Source organism: Limanda limanda, chromosome 8, assembly GCF_963576545.1.
Source record: "Limanda limanda chromosome 8, fLimLim1.1, whole genome shotgun sequence".
NCBI lineage: Eukaryota > Metazoa > Chordata > Actinopteri > Pleuronectiformes > Pleuronectidae > Limanda > Limanda limanda.
The window spans coordinates 24,651,793-24,675,078 of NC_083643.1; the positions used below are offsets into that span (position 1 = coordinate 24,651,793).

A 23,286-nucleotide genomic window follows, 5' to 3' on the forward strand; every position below is an offset into this window, starting at 1 on the left:
TATGTGTGTCTGTGAGCACAGGTGCAACCCAACAGGCACCAAACGGACTTGGCAGCAGCTAAAGATGAAATATAAAAATGTAGTTCAAACAGGTAAGGTATAATAAAGTACAAGCAATTGTGATGTTGTTTAGCCTGCCCTCATTAAACAGCATTTAGTGGCTACATTCAACATGTGATGGATATATTTAAGTAATTAGGGAAATCTGCAAAAAAAAGAGAAATCCCAACACTGCCAGTATTTAATATTGTCTCTATGAAAGCAACACCTAAATGCCTTTTATACATACAAGTCTCCAAAGTTGTGTTTTCTGTATGTATTTAAATTTGACCTCCATTATAGCCAACAGAAAAAAGGCTAAGGCCCGCAAAACAGGTGGCGGTCCACCACCACCACCTCTCACAGAGGCTGAAAAGATGGCCCTCAGTCAGAACAGTGGACGACCCATTGCTGAGGGCATCTCTGGGGGGAGTTCATCGGACCCACCCACGCCCCAGGTCACAGGGGCCTACATAAGAGGTAAGTTATTCAAATGAATGGCATGTACGTTAATCCTTTTTCTAGTGTTCGCTCAGTAATGGCCACCCATTCATCTTAGACACAACTTAGTTGGCACACTGATTTTTCTTGTAGCAGTAAGCTACAGTTCTTTGCAATTGGCTGCTTTTGCTTTCAGATATCAATCTATTTTAAGGTGACTCAGAGTTTGAAAAATTGTGTTTAAATTAGGTGGGGCACTTTTCTGGGTAATCATCAACTGTCTAATCTTCATTTTCTACCAGTTACTGATGGTGTAATCTGTCTCGTTGAGCCTTCTGCCATAACAGACCTCCATGCTGTTGTAAGTACTCTTAATATTCCACAGATTTTTCATAATTGGTAGAATATAACACACACATTCTGTTTCATTACAGGAGGATGATGAAGAAACCTTATCAGCTGCCACAGAGAGGGAAGATGCAGAGAGGCCTGCTGAAGTATACACCTTTTTTTTTTTAAATAACTTTGGCTCAGTTAATAGTGTTGTTCCACAATACAACTTGCAACTTCTTTCTCTCTAACAGAGCCATGCTGGAAATTACAATGGGGAAGAAGGTCCATCAACCTCCACAGCACAGCTTACCTCAGTAAGATGTTGTTCAGCATTGACCCACAACTTACAATGACACTAAATAGACATGGCACTGAAATTCAATGTCATTTATGTTCCTATAGCTCCCTGTGAAACAACTTTACAAGGTATATTTAGAATCTCAAATAAACAAATCACACCTAGAAATGGAGCACATAAGGCTGCAGATCACCAAAACAGAAAAGGAAATACAACTGCTGGACCATCAGTTAAAGGTGGGTGACGTGCCCACAGGTGGATGTTTTTTAATTGTTTCAACAACAAAGGATTAACAACTGTACAAAATTTGTCCTTCTAGGAAATAAAGAAGACCTCATAAAATGAGATGCATATTGTCGTTCTTGAACATTGGGGAGGTGATGGGTCAGTTAGAAATGATTGACACATATCATGTCTCTAACAGCTCTTCCATCTCGTGTATCAGCAGGGGGGGTATGATTAATACCTGGATCACAGGGGGAAAGAGTAGGACATTGTTCTCCTCTAATAGTGGCAATGTTGTGGAGAACCACACATGCCACTACAATGTCACAAGCTCTCTCTGGGGTGACCCTGAGCCTACGAAGGCACTGGAACCGGGCCTTGAGTATCCCGATGGTCATCTCCACTCTGGCTCGTGTCCTGCAGTGAGCCAAGTTGTAGTGTCGCTGTGGGCCAGGCTCAGGGTCAGGGTAAGGGGTCAGCAGATAGCGCTGGCAGGGGTACCCTCTGTCTCCGAGTAGGTAACCATCGAACTCTACTATGATAATACAAGATACAGTTTGTTTCAGTTGCAATAGGAGGAAACAAAATATTTGATCATAGGATATAACTATATACTGTATATAAATTATATATATAAACTCACCACCGGCAAATCTGGCACTCAGTGTCGACTCACGAAACATTCGTGAGTCATGCACAGACCCAGGCCACTTCGCTTCCACATTGTTAATCATGTGGGCTCCATCACATATGATCTTCACAGTGGAGAACAGTAATTAGCTGTATGGTGTAGTGTATTTAATTTGGAATGTTAAAGGCTACTATTTAGGCCTACCTGCACATTAATGCTGTGGACAGATTTCCTATTCACATAATCTCCTTCATTTATTGAAGGAGCGATGATAGGAATGTGAGTGCCATCTATGCAGCCAATCACACCTGGAAACCCTAAAATATATCAAATTGACTGATTAGTGCTTCAAGTCTCAAAGCTTTATGACATAAATGAATTACTGCTTAGACTGATACCTGCAATTCTGTGGAACTCTTCTTTGAGAAGTCTGGTGGGTCTGTGACTTGGGAAAACTACAAACGTGCATAGTAGCCGTTTCAGTGCAAGTGTCACATTTCGGACAGCCCGACAGACAGTTGCCTTGGACACATGCTCTGCATCACCGACGTTATACAAAAAACTGCCGTTGGCAAAAAAACGAAGTGCAATACAAAGAATTTGCTCGGAACTGAGAGCATGTCCACGATGCGTCATGTGAGCGATGTGAGGGCTGAGATTATCGTTTATATAAATTATAGATGATGCAGAGAAACGGAAACGCTCAAACAGATACTCATCAGGGAATGATAAAACATCCAATCGGGGTCTAATAATCCTCTCCCGGTGGAGATGTCTGCGGAGTATCTGCGCCTCGACATCAACTGGCTCTTCAATAAAAGGACACGCCATGTCTGCCACTGCCTTCAGTCTGCAGGCTTCAACTTAAGAGCAGGAGAAACTCGGGGTTAGTTGAAGAAAACCTGCCAGCGAGCAGGTTAGGTTCACGGAGTATGTTGCCAGGGTAACTGACTCAGAGTAAAGCTGAACTGGCTTTGTGAAACTGAAAAACCAGAGTTTCCCTCATCTCAGGGTTAACTAACTCAGAGTTTTCACTAAACCTGCTTTGTGAAACGGGCCCCACAATTGCTTGTATCACCAGACCACATTGTTTGTGAAAATACAACAAAATATAAATAGTTTTATTATTATTATTTATCACTATTATAATCTGTGTTTTAAAATCACGTCTGCTGACTTTAACCAGCAGCGACAGGAGGACACGTGAAGCTTCACCCGTCCATTAGAAGCACGTTCACCAACTTTACTCATAAAAACACCGCTGGAGCTTCCGCCTTGTTGTTGTGAGGCGATGTTTACATCTGACACTGCTTTGGTGTGTGCGAGTTGTAATGATCACCAGCGTCAAACACAAGCACTTTGCGTGGAGCTGGTCACACGTGTGTGTTCTTCAGAACTCCCTGTGTCTCCCATGAAGAGGAGCAATAGATTGTAAAGCCTGGTATTAAGTATATATGCGTTTTGTCTGTGTTGGGACTATCACCAGTTGATCTGGGCGTTACCCGAAAGCACATCTGGTGACATACAGCTGACAAAGCAAAGAACGAGACATTTATCTATCACTCGACGAAGATTTCAGCGGCTCGGTGGCGTAGTGCGACCGTCATCTGATCAGAAGCTGATAGTGCTTCTGGTCACTGTTTCGAATCCCGGTCAAGAGTTTTGTACTATTTTCTTTTTTTTTTTTAAACATTTAATATATATTGCTGTCTCAACGTGATGCTGACACGGACACATGTACTCGGGAAGGGTTTTTGTAGGATTTTTATTTCAGCGAGACCTTCAGTAGATCACCGCACTTCACACACATGCGCTTTGTGAAAATGACGAATCTGCGACCAGCACTGCAACCCACCATCAACATCTGGAAAAAGGTAAACAAATCGCCAGTTAATCTTGTCGCCAGTTAAACTGGATCACCGTTACAGAGTCCAAACCTGTGAACGGCTTTACTCACTTCACCTCTTCCACTCAGCGTCTGTAGTTTTACGTTTTACAGTCAGGATGCTGCTGCTGCTGCTGCTGCTGCTAATGCTACTGGTACTGCTGCTGCTGGGTGGAGCAATTTATTTTCTCCATGTCGTAAAGAGTCCCAGATGTAAGAGTAGTGCAAAGTTACACGGGAAAACGGTGATCATCACAGGTGAGTTGAGAACTGCAGAACTTCTGCCGCAGGATTAACTATTAACATGCACACACTGGAAACTGCTCTTTCCATCTGAGGACACAGAACCAGAGATATGAATGATATTGGTAATAATGAAAAATTATAATAATACTAATGATATTTTTCACAGGAAATATATCAGAAGGCTTCAAATCTTTTAAAACCCATTTAGATTATGTAATATATCACTGTGTTTGAACTTTGTCCAGGAATTTCAACCATCGAAGAGCAGCATGCGTTTTAGATGGGTGTCCAATTCCAGTGGTGTGTAAAGTACTTGAAAGTCATACTTGAGTAAAAGTACAGATATCTTACTTGAAAGTGACTCCGGTTAAAGTAAAAGTCACCCGTCAGAAAACGACTTGAGTTAAAGTCTTAGAGTTGCTCATATTAAATGTACTTAAGTATCAAAAGTATCTGGTGTTGAAATGTACTTAAGTATCAAAAGTAAAAGTACAAGGACCAAAATTAAAAATGCTAAGTGCTTTTTATAGTAGCCTAGGTCTATACAGACACAAAACAACCCAAAATTGTTCAGTTCAGGATTTATTTCCAACTGACTGAAAAATTATAACAACACTATATATATAATGTATAATTTTACAAATTTTGAATCGAGATGCTGAGGTTAAAATAGTATTGGACAAGTGCATCTGAACTTCTAGAGACAACAAAGAATCAACACAACAGAATAAACAAGTGCCTCTTGATTCTACCTAAGAACACTAAGAGACCTGCCACTAATAGACCAAATGAACCGTTTGTGTCTATTAGCTGTATTTTGTAACTGCCTGGATGTTTACCTGCCGAATGTGAATCGAAAAAGAAATACCTTCAAAAAATCATGTAAAGTCACCTAATAAAACCCCTCAAAAAGCCAATTCATTTGCCTGAATAATATTCCTTACAATTTCAATAGGGCCTCACGTCTGTCAGTGCCTGTCAGTGCTCGGGCCCTAATAATAAAGACTGAACCGAGCTCCTGCAGGAGCGAGAGAGTGAGAGAGAGGTGCGCCGTGTGTAAAGGTGCACGTTGCGCCAACCTCCGCTGCTCAAGTAACGAGCCAGTTTTGAGAATTTAAGAAGTAGAAAGTACAGATATTTGTGCTCAAATGTAGCGAGTAAAAGTTAAAAGTCGTCAGGAAAATAAATACTCAAGTTAAGTACAGATATGTGAAAAATCTACTTAAGTACAGTAACAAAGTATTTCTACTTTGTTACTTCCCACCACTGTCCAATTAAAGGGTTTGGGGTTTGAGATTGAAATTTCATTCTTCACAACAGCTGCTCACTACAGAGTCCTGAAGTATCTGCCACAGAAGATCAAGATCAGCTGTTTCCAGATGTCGTTTCTGAGGTCAAGAATGAAAAGAACAATCTCAACGTTTGTGCCAAAATAGACAAAAATTATATCAAAGTTAAAGAGACAACAACATAAACTCTGTTCTCAGAGTCTGATCATCAGTGAAACCACAAACCAAATGTTAGTCCTGATGGTGACAGAGGACAGAGGCTGCTGTCCCAGTCCACATTCATGTCCAAACTTTCATAGTAATCTAGTCACAGCTTTTGAGATTTTACAATCAGGACCAAACTGGTAGATTTGTTGAGCCAAGTCTCAAGCATGACTTCAACAAATCTTTCCTCCTTGACTCTGTCGTCCTTCTGCAGGAGCAAACACCGGCATCGGTAAGACCACAGCGATGGACCTGGCCAGGAGGGGGGCCCGAGTTATCCTTGCCTGCCGTGACAGTCGGCGAGCCGAGGCAGCTGTCCAGGAAATTGTCCAGGTGAGGACACAAGAGTTTAGAGGTCAGGAATATACCCCAATTATTCAGATTAAGGTTCATCTCACTTCACTTGACATCATGACTCAGTAAACAAAAAATGTTCTTTCTCATATTATACGGCCAATGATACGTGTGTATCAACAACATCTGGTGTCCCTCAAGGTTCCTAGTTATTCTTCTCTTTTACATTTAGTATGTAATCGCCCGGTTATGCTGTTGATTAACAGCTTTTCACACCAAGTTAAGCTCCTCATTTCTTATCTTTAGCGATAGTTTAGTGTGGTTTGTTGTATTAAAACAACACAGCTGAGAAACAAAACAATCATCTGTAAAAGCTGGAAACCATGTAATGATTCAGAAACTCGCTTTTCTAACCGCGTCGTGATCAGGAGACCAAGAACAAACAGGTGATCTTCATGCAGCTCGACCTGGCCAGTCTGAAGTCTGTTCGATCCTTCGCAGACAACTTCCTGCGTTCGGAGTCCAGGTTGGATCTTCTTATCAACAACGCAGGTCAGGGCCTCTGTCATTAATCTGCTTGCTTAACAGCACCGTGGGGACAGATTTTCTGCTGGATGCATCATCCATGGGAGACACAGCTACCTGAGATTTCTTCAACTCTTAGACTATAAGTTTTGTGTTGTGTTCAATGTGTTTCTGGTGTTTCGGTCTTCAGGCCTGTTGAGCGCTGGGAAAACGGAGGATGGTTTCGGGATGATATTCGGCGTCAATCACCTGGCTCACTTCCTGCTGACGGTGTTGCTGCTGGACCGGCTGAAGGCGAGTGGACCGAGCCGTGTGGTGAACCTGTCCTCCATAGCGTTTAAGGGTGGGAAGGTGGATTTGGGCTTTCTGAGGACTCATAGAGATTTGGCTTTGGGCAGTAAAGACTTCCAGCTCTTCCTGACCTACAGCCACAGCAAACTGTGCAACAACCTCTTCACCTACGAGCTCGCAAAGAGACTGCAGGGCAGCGACGTCACGTGCTACAGCGTCCACCCAGGTCAGTTCACAGCAGCAGTCAACCACTGACTCTTCAACTCGTCTCACATGTTTGCTTGTTGCTTGTTATGTCGACACCTAGTGGCCGGAGGCATTATGTTCTCGAGTTGTTCGTCCTCCCAAAGCGGTGAATGAGATATCTTAAGAGTGCCTTGAGGGAATTCCCTCAAACTTGATTCAAATATTCTCTTGGACTCAAAGATGAACTGGTTAGGTTTGGATCCTGGAGGTCCAAGGTCAATGTCAGGGGGGTCTGTATCTTAGACATTCACACAGGGATGTTTTACCAGCTGTTTTTCCGCAACTTTCTATCTCAATATTTTCTCTTCACTTGTCTTAATTTTGACTTAGAATCAGCAATCACTATGATTGCTGATTTTTTGTTGTTGTTCCACACATTTAATATTTCTCCTCTGGCAGTGATGTTCTTTTATTAACTCTCAGTAAATGTCTAGTCTCTTGGGTTCTTTTCTCTCCAGGATACGTGAAGACAGAGATTAGTCGTAACTTCAACAACTGGGGGACGTTCATCTTTCGTTTTACCGAAATCTTCACCAGAGATGCTGTGTCTGGATGTCAGACCACGCTCCACTGTGCCCTGGTACAAGACATCGAACACCTCAGCGGCCATTTCTTCTCAGACTGCGCCCCAGTGCTCAACATCGCGTCAAAGGCTAGAGACGATGCTGTGGCCAAAAAGCTGTGGGAGCTCAGTGAGACTTTCTGTGGTCTGTCTTGAAATAAAAGGAATTGTCAAATCTGAGCTTCGGTCTTTTAATTCAGTGAACGTAACTCATGTTTTTCACCTCTGACACCTGAGCTGTTCATTAAAGTGCAGAATTGTAGGAAAAAAATACACAAAGTTTCTTGTTATTATTGTTATTAATTAGATCATATTTGGGAAAATACTTTGAAGATCGGATGTTTTGAGTATTAGGACAACATTTTTGTGTTGGTGGTAAATGTATATGTAAGACACATATAATATCTTTGTGAAGTCTTCCAGCTTAGGACAATAATAATTGTATCTCTTATAATCATTGCATATAGTCATATAATCATTGTATTATCTTATAATCGAACAACCTTCGCTGCACCAAGACCATCTACCTCATCCAATGAGAGGACTGCTGCTGAGTAAACAATGTCAGGGGCTTCTGCTCCCTCCTCTGACATGACTACGACTGCAGAGGTCATAACAGAGGTACCATCCTCCTTCATTGCGAGCGTATCTGTGTTCATTCAGTCACGAGCAGTATGACTGATTTGTTGAGCTGGTGATTTAGGGCCACATGAAAAATCTTGTTTAGGAAAATCTTTGATTCGTCATGAGCTGGGTGTTGAAAGCTGCTCAGACTGTTTGAGCTAAACTCTGTCTCCTGTGCCTTCTCATTACGTCTCCCTTCTGTAATCAGTGATGCAGGATTCAGTCATACCTGGCACTAGCTCAAACATCTGATTTGGACTAAATGATTAATCCCCCCTCTGAGTGATTTTAAAGTACCGGAATTAACAGCAGCTTTCCTTCCTCCCTCTCATCCTGTGTTTATCAAAACCAAATCTGATTTTTTCTGAGCTCATGTCATCTCATCGTAGTGACAAGGCAGAAATCCCCCCCTGCTCTAAACGCAGAGTGGCTCTGGACTGTATCAGGGTTTTGTTGCCTCTCAAGTCAATTACAACAACACACTCAGAGCACTTTCTCCCCCTCGGTGTTGATCAGGTTTTCTCTTCTCCACAGTTTGTTGATTCTCTGTAAACTAACGCCAAAGACAAGTCTGAGCACGCGGCCTCCCTGAATGCTTCCCCTGATAGCAGCTGACAAAAGTGGCCTACAGCCCTGGAGGTCAGTGAGACACAGCATGTCAGGAAAACAAACCTGAGCCCTGAGCTGACAAATCAACACCAGAACAGATAAGTGCAATTAATAGCTGATAAATTAAGATCTTCTTGATCTTTTTAAAAATAAATGAATTTTTACCTAAATTGGATATTCAGAAACAAAGAATTCATTTGGTCGGTTTTATTTGTCCAGGTCTCATGACTCTCACTGGTCACAGTTTCTCAAACAAAAGGGTTTGATACTTTTCTGTGATAGTATGCTAATCTCTTTGAGTTTTTTTAAGCGATCACCTTGGGAATCATTTGATTAATCTGTAAATGCTAAAAAGATATAATCAGCAAATTAAAACCAATCAAAGTCTTAAACCACATCCTGGTCCTGTCTGTACACGGTGCAATGCAGAGACAGAATCAGGTGAACACGTATGAGAGAATGATACATAATATACCCCTAAAAGTGTTGGACTGTTTCTTTAAGTCACAAACAGTTCAGTGTTTTGGAGACACAGCTGGTTGCCAACAGATTGTATGAAGCTTCATAAAAGATAAAGAAGCCCACAGTTCTGTGATGAAAAAAATTAAATGCAACTGATAGTAACAACCCGAAACATGACACACAAACCCACAAAGCACATGAAAGCTCCACCACACTGCTAACAAAACCACCAGACCAGGCAGTGTTGCTCTGTATCTGCCTGCACTTGCCCAGACTTTAACTTTATTGTCCAGCAACATTTTACCGGAACCAGAGTGAATGAGGCAAACGGCTGAGGGTACAGATGCCTCATCTGCTCTTTTGTAAGTACTCATGCTGTCATCGGCCGGATGACTCCGCTGAATGACATGATAATAACATGATCTGCTTACAGCCTCAAGGACCCAAGCCAGTCTCCACATAGGTTAGAAGACAAGGAACGGTGGGGAGACGCTTGTGAGATGAAGTCATTGTTGTGTTGAGACTTGTCAAGGCGGCAGTGGGCACTGAATCACTCTGACGTGACAACAAAAAGACGCCACTTCTCAGGAACAGAGAAAAAACTCCCTAGAGCAGCCAGAGTTGAGAGGAGGGAGCTGGGAGCTTCAACCTGCAGACAGCAGAGTCAAACTGCTTTTTTTAATGTGTCTCACAGAGACTGAGTCCCAAAGCTGCTGTGACTTCGACCTAACCCAAATTGCAGAAGTGTGAAAATTGACATTGTGTGACACGAATCAGACATGACATTATGTTTCAGGGGGTTGCAGGTTGAAAATGAAAATGTATCTGTGTAACGTTATATGGACTTTAAAGTGATGTTGTGCCTTTAATACACCAGATTATGCTATAAACTTATCAGGCCAAAAACATGTGGACCGGATCTGGCTCACATTTGTTTCTCCATGGCCAGATCAGCACTGACAGTCAGCCCACACTAACCTGACCTCAGAGTGAAATCTGGTTTAGCCGGTGGATCACATTTACGGACACTGAGCTGTTTCTACCGTTGTTTGACCCCCTGCTCACAAATTCTCCCCTGAAGCAGAGGAGGGGAAACATGTGTTTTTGTGGTTGGACTTTTCCTCCTCTATTCTTGGTTTCAGACATTTTTGTTCGACATTGTTAAATTTCCTGATCAGTGACATAAGAGGAAACTCAGAAGGAAAGAAGTAATCCAATGGGGATGACGGCAACAAGGAAAGTACCAAATCACAAGGAAGTGTCAGAGAAGGCTCAGGACCTTACAATGTTGTGGAGAGAAACCCAACAGTTCAGACAATGCACAAACACTTGACACTGACAGTGGAGAGAAAGAACCAAGGCTCAGAGTGGTCAACCATTATTCCTTCTTTGCAGGAATACACAGCGACAAGATGGCTACCAGCAGCCTGTGTCCTGGACACTTCAGAGAGAAGTAAGGGTTGGAAGTAATCAGTCAGATAAGGCCAGAGGTCCGAAAAGTCCCCCAACAGCAGACAGTAATCACCATGTTATGGCTGCATGTCTTGAGTGCCTGCACCCCCCATGCAGAGCACAAATGGACCGATGATCCCCGAAGTCTGAAGGCTCTTATATACTTCTACGTTCTCCGTTTCTCGGAGAGAGCTCCACGGGGGGCAATGGTCTTTTTGATTTTTACTAATCCGACCACTGTACGTCGAAAAAGATTCACCGCCAAACCCATAGGTGGCGCAACGGAAGACGAGCTCAGAGAAGCCTACCCCATTTGGGAAGAAGAAGTCCACGTGTCTCTGTTTATATCTATCGGCTCGTCCCCACACACTGAACCATGGCAACTAACAGAACTAAATAAAGTGACACCCAGCGTGTCAAGATGCTGATGTAATCGTTTCTTAGCGCAGCGGTTCCCCGGTCTTGTTTCCGAACTGTGTTGCTGATTCCACAGCTTGAATCTGCTTGAGGCTACATGTAGCTAGAAGCTACACGGACCTAGCTCCCCCCCAGCTTCCACACACAGTCAGCAGGGACTCCCGACACTAACCACTACCCAGTGTTTGCTTCTAACCTGACGGTATTATAGAAACAGTGTCATGATAGAAGTGGAAAGTCGTGACGGCGGGTTCTTGCACTGTTACCACCGCAGTTAGCATGGTGGCTATCCTAGCCCGCTAGCCTAGCCTGCTAGCGCCGTTTTGAAAGCTCGTTATAACCGTCTGTGACCGTGCACACATGCCCTCAGTGCTCGAACGAGCCACCGTCAGCCGGACAACTCCGCTGGATTAACACACACGTCACATTAATCGTAGAATCATAGTTGTGTTTGGGTTAGCCGTCAAGCAGGACGTTTGAGGCCGGAAATGACGTCGAACAGAAATGACGTCGTACGGAAATGACGTCATACGGAAATGATGTCGTTCGCGGACCAATCACAGCCAAGAGCTGTCCGTCGGGTCTCCAACATGAAGACGGAGAGTCAGAAAAATCAGACGTGTACGTAAAGCTCTCCGACACGCTCGGAGAGGGCGTTCCACGACGGATAGGGCGGTCTTATCTATCCGTTTTACAAAATACGCAAAAGCATAAATTGGCCTTGAGCAGCTTGCAGGTTTGTTTGCCCTCAGGATTTGACTGGAGGACAGTGGAAGAAAGCAGCAGCCATTGTCAGGAAAGACCTTCCTGTGTTTGTTCAGTGGGAACCTTAACTGTCTGGGGGAAAAAAACACAGCAAGGGCATCCTTCTCTAATACCAAAGAAAAATACACTCGGTATCTGATTCCATCTGAAGCTCCATTTTGTCTTTGAGCAAAATGCCAAAAATTACAAAGCAGCAGAAAAGAGGAGAGGAAAGGTGTAGAGGTTAGTTTACTCATAGTTTCCCTGGTACCAGAGAAGCTGGGAAACTCCCCAATAATAGATGTGAGGAAGGATATTTTCTATACACTTACTGTGTGTATGGACATTTTCTATGTAGTACCCACATTGGTAATTCATGCCCTAAGATTTGATCGTAAACAGTAAATGGCCTGTAGTTATATAGGGCTTTTCTATTCTTGATGAGTACAGGTTATTGCAATTAACCCACACATTCAGTGAGATGCAATTCGGGTTCAGTATCTTGCCTAAGGACACTTGCTGATGGGGAAAGACTGGGATCGAACCGCCAACCTTCTGGTAAGAGGCACCAGTCGCCCCTTCGTACAAATGGTAACAATTGCTAACCTTGCATTAATGCAGTCAGTCTATGTCATCTGCCCTCTCTCTCCTCTCTTGTGTAAACTCAAATAACCAGAACCTTGAAGCGGTGGTGATGAATAAGAATTTATAAGAGTCAGATGTGCGGCTGTTGAAGAATCTGACTCTGAGGATCCCATTCTACAGACTCTGATTTACAAGTTAAGTTATGACGAGCAACAACAAACCGCGTCCCATCAACACTATGACCTCCAGGATGTTTCCATTACCATCTTGCTTTACTAAACCACCACTTTCTTGGTAAGTGATTCTACCCTGTCTCATATCCTCTCAGATAAGGTTTAATAACATATATGTATGTTTTTCTCTATAAGTAAACCTCAGATTACATCATACACTTCCTACTGATGTGTCCTCGTTGAACCGAACCTTGAACTTGAGTTTGAGATGCACTGAAAATCTCCCCCTCCATGTTCACACAGTATTTCAAGGTGAGATTTCATTGACCTTAACGGTAGGAAACAAGTCACATATGACAGCCCTACTTTTCTGTGAAGCTCTTTCATTGCAATAAAATTTAACAGGAGAAATTCTCTTGGTGACAGATCTTCCTGCAACATATTTGGCATCAGTTCCCTCATCCAAACAAAGCTCAGAACTATTTTCTCCAGTGGTGACTTACGTACCATCTGCTCAGAGCCATTTTTGCCACATGTGCGATAATTATTATCCACGATGTATGATCATTTTTTCATTTTGTGACACTTATCTAAAAGTTGTTATTTAAAATAATGGGTCACGTCTGTGTTTACGCATGTCCTCTCATGTGTCCACATGTTTAGGTCAACACAGCCTATCAGCAGGAATATCAAGTAATGGTAGAAAAGTCGGTGGCTAGTCAGTCAGGTATAAGCAACATATTCACACTCACGATCGCAGGTTTGGTCAGGACCCCTGCCTTCACTTTATTATTTATATTAATAATGAGAATATAAATGATGAGGCTATTTCTACCCTATACACTACAGTTTTTATTTGATGGTAGTTACAGTTACTATGACATAGATATGACAATTATATCACATTTTTTCATAGAGATCCTTATAAAGCCTGCACACTGCTCTTCTATTACAGAAAATGTTGAAAACCATCATGTAGTCTCAGCCTTCAGAGCACGCAGTGCGCCTTGTGATGACCAGACCAAGCATCCCATTTGTGACGCCTTGGGAGTGAGAATGCTCTCGTCAAACAGATAAAAACCTGTCATCTGCTCACACAGATACCACCTCTGGAAACAGGAAACCATGCTGTGTTTACTTTCCCTCTGCTCTTTTAATGCAGACAACCTGTGGAGGTGCGGAGGGGGGAGGGGAGTTCAGTGCCCCCATCACTCATCAGCTAACTCTACCACCCTCTCCCCCCGAAAACATTCCTCAGCATTTTATCTCCCTGTATCGTAAACACTGAGGTAACCCACACATGTGTGTGGGAATGAGGGGTCAGAGGTCACAGCGGCCAGTTTGTTTTGAAGCAGGTATGCCTCCTGGATGACATCAACGCTGGCCAGGGTGGTGTTTATCTCACCAAAAGAGCTGATTTAAAACAGATTGACCCTGGTGCATGCCTGCCTGATGCCACAGCCTGTTGATTAGAACAAGGATGTAAAAATCAAACATCCTCTTTCATTACCCAGCATGGCAGAAAATGCTGCGTGCTTGAATATTGTTTCACTTCTGTAATTGCTTTTATTTATTCTATCTGTATTACTTTTTTAATTAGTTGCTGCCAACCGCATGTTGAATGTTTACGTATGTGGAGTAAATAAAAAGCATGTTTATGACCAGAATTCCGCCCTAATGGAAAAACACTAAATTACTGCAAAGCAGCCGGGTTCCTAATAAGCTCAACACTGAGAAATGCAGGATGAATCACACTGTGGGACGGAGTGGGTGGTGGGGGGGTGGGGGGGGTGTGAAACAGCTCAGCAGAGATGCCTACGTACTGCGACTGTCTTCTGGCGTCAGTTTGGTGAGTGATGTCAGCTCCTCCAGACTGATGCCATCTGCTGAGAGGACTGAGTCAGAGCGCGGCCAGCTGTTACTGCATGTGCTGCAGGAACATACAGCCTGACAGCTGCTTTCACTGTGACTCAGAGGTCTACACCTCCACACTCACACTCACAGAGCATTAACACATTGCTGCAATACAGAGACAGAGTCATGCATCGACTTTTTGTACAGAGTCATCATGTGGAAAGTCACCAAGAGGTTTCTCTTTAACATTTAAAAACTTGTGTCTGACAGTACAATGTCATGGAAAAGCAGGATGACTATCTTTTTCGATTCATTAAAATGAACACCATACTTAAATACTTCTAAAGTAGTCTAAAAACAATAAGATGCATGTCATATTTTGTTTGTATCTGCCAGAAAATTGCTTAGTATCCATTATGAGCATGTGTCAGTGTTTGTCTGCACGAAGAGTCAAAATTGTCTTTTTTGAATTCACTTTTATGTCAGATTTTACGATTCACTTAAAACCCTTCCGAGTCGCCCTGTATTAATCGGTCAGAAAAAACTGATGTTGAACGTGAAGCTGCTTTATTCTGTGTTTTCACTCAGTTTTTAATCAGTTGGACTGATTTAAAGATGGGGAGTCCTCTGATGATAATCCAACTCCTGACCCATGAACACAGATGGAATCCAGACCTTGTGGAGCTGAGCTGAGCTGCAGCAAGACTGTGTTTAGTATAATGTTAATACATTCACAGGTTTATGTTTGCTGTTTTGGAAATAAGTTGTGCAATTCGAGAGTAGCATTCATCCTCTAACCTTAAGTCTAATGAGTAAACTTTTTCTTTAAAGTTGCTTTCTTTTTGTCATCAGTATCATGACCCAAGTCTATCTCATGTCAAAGTCATGTGACTACCTGCTGACACCAGCTTTCATTGACTGCGCTAGATTCTGATTCTACATCTGATTATTTTATGAAAGTTAGCATTGTCTGGTTTGTTCAGCACAAATGGAAGACAACCATCATCCCATGACATGAGGACTGTAGTATTAACACACTAAGTCATCACTGCATTCAAAATCACAAGTTAAAGATCGTTAGTAAAACGCAGTATAAATACTGGTTCTACAGAAAAATGGCCCTTGAATGATATATAATTATATGTTACATAATACAGTGTTAACACTGATGCAGCACTGAAGTCGCAGCTGCTCCAGGTGGAGCTTGTTTATACTTTACGGTCAGACAGTTTACTACAGTGGTTCCCAACTCAGGGGTCAGGCCCCTCCAATGAGTCACAAGATAAATGTGAAGGGTCGAGTGATGATTGTTGGGAAAGGAAAGTTTCCCTTTTTTGTTACCTCTTCGGACTTTGGAACAACATGATCTGTTCAAGAGAAAATGTCTCTTTGATGAAACTGTTAACAACTCATAGACAGGTGAAAAGCAGAGGGGCCCCAAAGCAGGAACTATTACATTTTCCAAGACTTTTTCCACTAAAAATAATTATAAATATAAATTCTCTAGTTCAGTACTTGAGTAATTGTATTTTCCACCACTGGATCTAGATCAGGGGTGTCCAAACTACGGCCCGCGGGCCAACTGCGGCCCGCCATCCACTTTTAATTGGCCCGCATCAATGTCTAAAAATATAATGTATAAAAAAAAAAAATTAAATTTTTTTTTTTTTTTTTTTTTTGAAACTCAAAATTTAGTAGCGCTCAAATGGCACTTACTTAAAGCACTTTGTTTTGCTTTATGGGGCCAGGCTTCTTCGACAGGGGAGAGGCCGGTGCATGCTTCTGCGTTTTCAGAGACACTTCTTTCGTGCTTGTGTGCATTCACCAATTTTTGTAACTATACGACAAAGCTATGCAGCGCGCAAGGCTGTGATTGGTCCGCTAACTACATCCTTTCCAGTCATATATCCGGTTTCATGCCCCTTAATACCGGCAGAAACCAAGGAAGATTTATTAGAACGGATATGGACCAAATAGGAGAGCACTTGGCAGAAGAGATCTGAAAGTATGACCACTTGTATAACCCGTCACTGACTAAATACAAGGACACACAGATGACCTGCAATTCCTGGAAGATCTCGGCTGACGTCGGTTTGCAGGTCGACGAGTGTACGAAGCTGTGTGGAAAGATCAGGGACAAATTTGTCCTCCAGAAAAAGTAATAAACAGTCGACAAAGACTGCCACACACAAAGAAGGTGTCTCTAAGGTTGTCTTCGACAAAAAACTTTACTACACCTAGTGGTCTGGCGGTGAATTGCTTTGCTGACTTGCTAGCTGTCCCTCAGAACGCCGCCACACCCCCCTGCCCTGAGCGACGCGACTGTCAGGGCAGGGGGGCGTGGCGGCGTGAGTGGCCCAGTCCTTGGTATTTTTTTCTGTATGTGGCCCTCGGGACAAAAAGTTAGGACACCCCTGATCTAGATCAATAGAAACCTCTTCGACAGAAAAGATGTGACGTTAGGATGTGTCAGAGAAGTCATGTCAGACAGCAGGTTCTGACTCTGCCGTGTCTCTGCATGTCACAGCTCGAATGTGGTCATCTAATCTGACAACGTCACCATCCCGTAAGCCCAAAACTCCCAGTGTTACAGTCTGAGCCGCAGAATGAGCTGTTATCTCCTCTGTTACAAAACCACAGGGAAGAGGTGGGGGGGGGGGGGGTCACACTGGAAACCTGACACAGGATGAAAACGCAGATATCCCCCCAAACTACAGGACATGTCTCCACCCATAAGCACCCACAAAACAAAGGATTGACTCAGGTGACCTTTAACCTCTGTCACAGGTCACCAACACCACTTCCCCTCAGAGTGAGGCGGAGCAGCCTCGGGCGTCCAGCTCGTCCTAAACCTCAGAGTGAGTCTGGACTGAAAATGAAAAAAGACTGATTTTACTGATTACTTATGATATAAGCTTGTGATTTGTGATTTACAAAGGAAAAATAATCACTGAGCATAATTATTTTTAATTGTTTCTTTGTTATGCTCAATTAATTCATGTGAAAGGAGGTAAGTAGATTCCAAAAACAAAACAAATCCCCTGCACACAACCCTGCGTGACCCAAAACACTGCCACTAATCCCTCTGTTCTCATTTAGACGGACGTGTTTACCACACACGGGAAATGTAACACACACACACACACACACACACACACACACACACACACACACACACACACACACACACACACACACACACACACACACACACACACACACACACACAGGCATGCTTACAATATGAAAACAATACTCTTTATCTTCATCTGCTGGCTTTCTGCTGGCATCTTTTCAAATTACAGTTAAAAGCTCACATTTCACATCTTAACTGATTTCTCCTCTGAGCCAGAAAAGGATAAACAGATCTTCACCTCATCTCTATTCCAACCAACCTGGAGTGTGTGTCTGTGTGTGTGTTCAAAGAGTGTGTTGTGTTTAAATATTAACCCCAGCTGCCTCTTTCTTTCTGTATGCTTACATCAAAAACAAACAGAAACCAGCAGCAGAAATAGAGAGAAATCAACCACATACCTCATCAGCTTTTGCAAACCCTGTTTGCTGGAGTTTCTCCTCAGCAGTGCGTTGGACATGTTGACCACTTCTCGATCTACTACTTCTAGTTCTTCTTCTTCTTTTTCTTCTTCTTCTTCTTCTTCTTCTTCTTCTTCTTCTTCTTCTTCTTCCCTTCTTCCTCTTGTCTCACCTCTGGCAGAAACACAACAGATCACGCCGGCCGCTGAGATTTCTTTTCTCCTCTTCTTTGACTCGACACGTGAATGCAGCTTTCTATCCAGCAGCAGTACTGAAGCCCGGTGCTCAGATAGTGAGAGGCGCTGGATTGTGTCGTACTGTTACAGGCTCCTCCAGTGGTTACACACTCCCACCCACTCACACACTTTCTTTCTGCTGTATATCACACACAAGGCTTCTCCCCTGCAATGCCTGTTGGGAATGTCAGTGGTGCTCAGAGTGACTACCTCCTCAGTCTCTCAGAGCCTGGGTTTTTAGTCATTAACACCCCCCCTCCTGCTGTCTCTCTCTCTCTCTCTCCCTCTCTCTATTACACACACACACACACACACAATGCTTCCCCCCTCCCAGTCCTACATGTGGTTTTCATTGAAGAGCTCAGAGCAGCGGGGCCCAACATCTCTCTCTAGTCCTTTTTTTCTCTTTGCTGCCTTTTCTCTGTAATGTGGGGTCATGTGGTCTTCCCTGAGGGGGCATATAAGATGATAACCCCCCCCAACAAGAAAAAGTCTACTACTGTTCCCCCATCCCTTACAATTCAACCTCCCTGCGATTGCTACAGCAGTAGATTAGCAGAAAACCTAAAAGTCCATCTGCAGTGGTGTCCGATGTGAAGTAAGGGAAACTGAAATAACTTGTATATTGAACATTTCACTGCATTTTTTTGGATAAATATGTTTTTGTTTTGTATATTACCAGAGCCCACTGACATATGAGTTTTTTAAGAATTGTTTTTGCTGCCTAATAAGCAGATTTTCAGACATGACCTGCGGGTAAGAACTGGGTCAGTGGTTTACCCAGAGTTTCCCTTCACACATGCAAGACACAGCAAGAGGTTCTCTTTATAGTAATGTTCACAACAGCAACAAATGATGCGCATTATTCAGGCGAGAGGTGGAGCAGCCGGCACAGTCAGGAAGTGACATATTACCTCCTCTTGGGTAGGTCACATTGGATGATGTTTACAGCACCCCGACACCGTTGATTGCACTTACTCCACAAACTCTCTTGACAAGAGTGTTTGTGGACGCCGTTTTTTCTCCAGGAGATATTTGTTAGATTAAACTTTATTCTGATGGTGTGTTTTGTAAGGAAATATAAAACTTAAAGAGCTTTTCTGTGATCTTCTTTCACAGCCATGAATGTTTGAATGGAGGGATAGTGCTGCTTAAAGCTGTTCACTTTTATGCCACCAGTGTATTAATTTGTCTATCACAGAGTTTGGAAATTCATTTTCAGTCTATATGATGTTAATATGAAAACTCAGATTCCTTCTCTTAGTGGGTCTTGAACTTGCCCATGCAAGGGTCTACAGTGAAGGACAGGGTACAGGGGCTCTCGGCCCTGCCGGAGGATGCTTCTCAGTCTTGTTGACACATTGTGATAATCAACTTATGGTAGATAGGATTCACCTGTGAGGCTGACTCAGTGCTTGATTATTGACCTCTGCTTGGATGTGGAAAGTGTCCATTTGCCCAGTTGTGCAGAGGGAGAGGAACAACAAAAGAGCAGGGGAGAACATGTGTCAGGAGTGGGATTTGAACCCACGCCTCCATTTGGAGACCAGAAGACCCTTTAACCAGGAAGGAGAATGTCCTTGAGTCTGGCGCCTTAGACCACTCGGCCACCCTGACATGAAGAATTGTTCCGAAACCAAGAGATAAGTTGAACATTTTTTTCGAATTTATACCTGACTCATATTTAGTCCCTTTGACCAGGAAGTAGTCAGTCCTTGAGTCTTGCACCTTACAGTTGTGGGCTTTATCCAGATAACATATCAGACATGAAATATTTGAGAGATATAGACATAGATAGTTGTAAATTACATATTCACTTTTTATTTTGCTGTGAACCACATTGGGTGAGACACACGGGCAGAGTTGCTGCTCTAACCTGATCACATGAATGTCAAAATGAAAAGCAAGATGCTGTCTCCAGTGTGGCCCGGGCATTACACCACACAGCCACAGGTTCCACAGGAGCAGAGCCTGGTAGATTGATACCCAGGACTACAGGAACCATGAGTATTTAGGGAGCCGTGCCCAAGTCTCTTATCGATTGGATTTCCTCTTTGGCCCATGAAATCAATTTGCTAATGGATCAAAATGGATCAGATGCTAAAGAAAAGTACGGTTCTATTTAATGTTTACTTACTATTAGTTTACTGATGTCCTCTTTGCTGCTGTAACACAGCAAATTTCCCCGTTGGACCAAGAAAGGATTGTCGTACAAAACTGAACTGCTTCTTGTTGCCCCAAACGCTCACAAGATGTCACAGGTCCTGTCCTTATTGGGACAGTGTGATCAGCAACTCCAACTTGATATAGTACACAACTGATTGAGTACTGGAAGATTGTCATTTGTGTCAAAGATATGTCAGGAGTGGGATTTGAACCCACGCCTCCATTCGGAGACCAGAAGTCCCCTGTAACAGGAAGGAGTCTGTCCTTGAGTCTGGCGCCTTAGACCACTCGGCCACCCTGACATGAGGCACAGACCTGATCTGTAATTAATATGCAGATAAATATATACATAAGATGATAAGTCTGTTAGAGGTGCTTTGAGCAAATAGAAAAGCATCACATTTTAACCTTCGAGAAGTTTAACCAGGTTTTTATAAGGAGGGCATCAAATCCACAAAACGTTATTTTACAATCTAGTGGAGCCAACGTTTCCAAAGATATCTAATATTTCAAGCTGACTTCTGTCTATGGAATGACGCACACATATTTGTTTGGCTGGTTCTTCTTGTCTCTTCTCACTTTCCATTACACACTAATATCAATCATATTTTACACCAAGACTGGAAAACAGGATTTAGTGCTTGTTTTCATCTACTATTGCAATCAATATATCAATTATAGACACTTTCTTTTTTTTTATTAACAAATTGAACATTTTGCTAAAACTTAGGGGCAAGTAAAACTCTACCGCTGAACACAGCACCTGTGATATCCAGCTCTGCAGATTTTTTCGTCAGACTGTTTGCCAAGAGCTCACAGGTTTTGAAACCGTCTCTCTGCCCTTCACACTTTGACAAACAAACTGGGCGTCTTTGTTTTCGCCCACCCCTCCCAAAAGCCTCACGCTCACATTCAACACACCACCGTCACTATGGTAACCCACTCAAGTAAGTCTTCCTCGGTGGCACGTCAGACAAAGGGGCACTCTTGGAAGTGAATTCATAGCGCGGTTACTACCACCCTCCCTCGTGTCTGAGCCCATAACACAGAGCTGCCATTTCCAACAAACTCAGGCTGACCTGAACACAACCTTGACACTCAGGCGCTCTTAAACAAACACAATACAAAAGGGAAAGGCTGGACAACATGCAATATCTGTTCCCCCTGAAAAACAGGGGGGATCTGATAAAGGGAAACAAAGTTCATCCCCTCTGCTGCAAAGCCACAGCAAAACTGATTTTAGAAATGAGTCTATCGTTTGAGCATTGTGAACCATGTGTATAAGTGTCATAGACTAAATGTAAATTATTCAAACCATCAGTTGGGAAACTCTACCGACTAAATGATATTTGACTGTGGAGTTTCCCAACTGGGAAAAATACCGTATATTAGTGTTGTTGCTGTGGTGCAGAAACATGTTGCTCTATTTCTAAGCTCCCCAACTTCTTGGCTGAGAAAACGGGTTCAATACCTTTCATTCTACCAGACGCCTGGCTTAACACTTGAGAGTTCTGGAGATGTTCGACTAAATGTGATTTACAACCACTGTGGACGTCATGCCTCTGACATTTGATCCTCATGGCAAACTTTTACATTCAAGTCAATGGGGGTGGGCCAGTGTGCAGATCGAGTTGTTTTCTTCTTCGTCCTCATATAAACTACAGCAGGGGCCGGTAACTGGGTCAAAACATGGGTCAGCTCATTTTGACGATTTGATTATTTTTACACACAGACACACAATATAGGTGCTGGTATCTTCACAGTGAGGGCACAATCATGTTTTTGTTGTTGTTATTCTTTATACCAAGCAGAATTACAAAGCTTTTATTTCAAAAAGTTGTGAGCTTGGGTCTGAAGATTGTGTCGACAGAGATACAGATGTGGTATCGGGCCATTTAGGCAACACCATGATTTGGATCAAGTAGGTAATGAGGCCTTGTCCCAATTCCCCTGCCGTGGCTCTTTTTATGGGGGTTCTGAATACACAGTAGAAGGGGTGTTTGATTGGCTAGATGGTCATTACCCCTACATCACATAGAGAAATAGGACAATGTTACCCATAAGCAGCCACGCGCAAAACAAGGGGTAGGGCAAGGTGAAGGGCTCAGGGGTGAATTGGGACAGGGTATTAGTTTATAAATGTTTGACCTTTTATAACTTTAAATCTTTCTTCAAACCCAAGCTTATGCCTTGCTTGTTAAAGCTATTTGTTGATGCCTTAACTTGTATGAGAATGATATGGTCATATAAAACTAAAGTCACTGTCTCTGTATATTGAACACATACAAACAACAAGGGAAAGCTGCACAGAGACAATTTTATCTTCACCTTTCCTGCTGGAGAACAAACACCATTCTCCATCAACAGAGAAACAACAGTCTGTTGGTTCACAGCTCAAAGCAAACAGCCTGAGCTGCTGTGTGTTTGGCTTCCTGCTGCTGAAGGTTATCTGCTCACACCAGGTATCGATGGACCACCACCAGTCCACTGCAGAGATTCAAGAGAAGAATTATCTTTGTAACCCACTTTGGTATCAGTAGCCCTCTTCACAGCTGTATTTAGAAACTAAATAGAAATCCTCTCCATAGTTTACATTCAATCACAAACCACAGGCCTCTGCTCTAAATTAACTAGCTCAGTCCAGATATTTTGTATCCAAGATATCTGCATTATGTTTTGATACATTCACAAATAATGTTGAAAAACATTCAGTTTTGCAATGTTATAGTGAGACATTTTTTATTGATCCGCCCCTTAATCGAACCCTCTGCAAAGGTTAATGGGTTCTTCCTTGGCCTCTTGGGGTCTCTTCTCTTCACTCTGATAAAATGAAAACAACAAAATAGGTGACCACAGTTGCAGATGACACACAAATTAAAATAACCAAACCACCACAGGCCTAAAATCTCCTTCAAGCATTA

The 23,286-nt window shown here is 42.8% G+C and overlaps 3 protein-coding genes, 1 long non-coding RNA gene and 2 other non-coding genes across 6 annotated transcripts in view; 1 reads left to right on the top strand and 5 right to left on the bottom strand.

Moving 5' to 3' along the window:
• The window catches only part of lsp1a (lymphocyte specific protein 1 a), a 49,302-nt gene extending 30,885 nt beyond the window's left edge, over positions 1-18,417 (bottom strand). The window contains exon 1 of the mRNA XM_061076307.1: positions 17,964-18,417. Coding sequence (XP_060932290.1) covers positions 17,964-18,022 — 59 coding nt within the window. The 5' untranslated portion in view covers positions 18,023-18,417. The remainder of the gene's footprint in view (positions 1-17,963) is intronic.
• On the bottom strand, positions 1,342-2,798 carry LOC133008931 (putative nuclease HARBI1). The gene is made up of 4 exons (XM_061076315.1): positions 2,669-2,798; positions 2,172-2,284; positions 1,980-2,091; positions 1,342-1,871 (listed from the first exon to the last, which is right to left on the bottom strand). The coding sequence occupies exons 1-4, from the start codon at positions 2,796-2,798 to the stop codon at positions 1,501-1,503; spliced, it is 726 nt and encodes a 241-aa protein (XP_060932298.1). The 3' UTR covers positions 1,342-1,500.
• LOC133009191 (uncharacterized) lies at positions 3,716-4,217 on the bottom strand. The gene is made up of 2 exons (XR_009680529.1): positions 3,925-4,217; positions 3,716-3,831 (listed from the first exon to the last, which is right to left on the bottom strand). It is a non-coding gene; the product is annotated as an uncharacterized LOC133009191 (long non-coding RNA).
• LOC133009190 (retinol dehydrogenase 12-like) lies at positions 3,999-7,665 on the top strand. Its single transcript, XM_061076612.1, has 5 exons — positions 3,999-4,110; positions 5,806-5,924; positions 6,314-6,437; positions 6,601-6,927; positions 7,406-7,665. The coding sequence occupies exons 1-5, from the start codon at positions 3,999-4,001 to the stop codon at positions 7,663-7,665; spliced, it is 942 nt and encodes a 313-aa protein (XP_060932595.1).
• Positions 18,418-19,705: 1,288 nt separating the features above from the next.
• trnal-caa (transfer RNA leucine (anticodon CAA)) lies at positions 19,706-19,816 on the bottom strand. The gene is made up of 2 exons: positions 19,779-19,816; positions 19,706-19,751 (listed from the first exon to the last, which is right to left on the bottom strand). It is a non-coding gene; the product is annotated as a tRNA-Leu (tRNA).
• Positions 19,817-20,556: 740 nt separating this feature from the next.
• Positions 20,557-20,667, bottom strand: trnal-caa (transfer RNA leucine (anticodon CAA)). Its single transcript has 2 exons — positions 20,630-20,667; positions 20,557-20,602 (listed from the first exon to the last, which is right to left on the bottom strand). It is a non-coding gene; the product is annotated as a tRNA-Leu (tRNA).
• Positions 20,668-23,286: the final 2,619 nt, after the last annotated feature.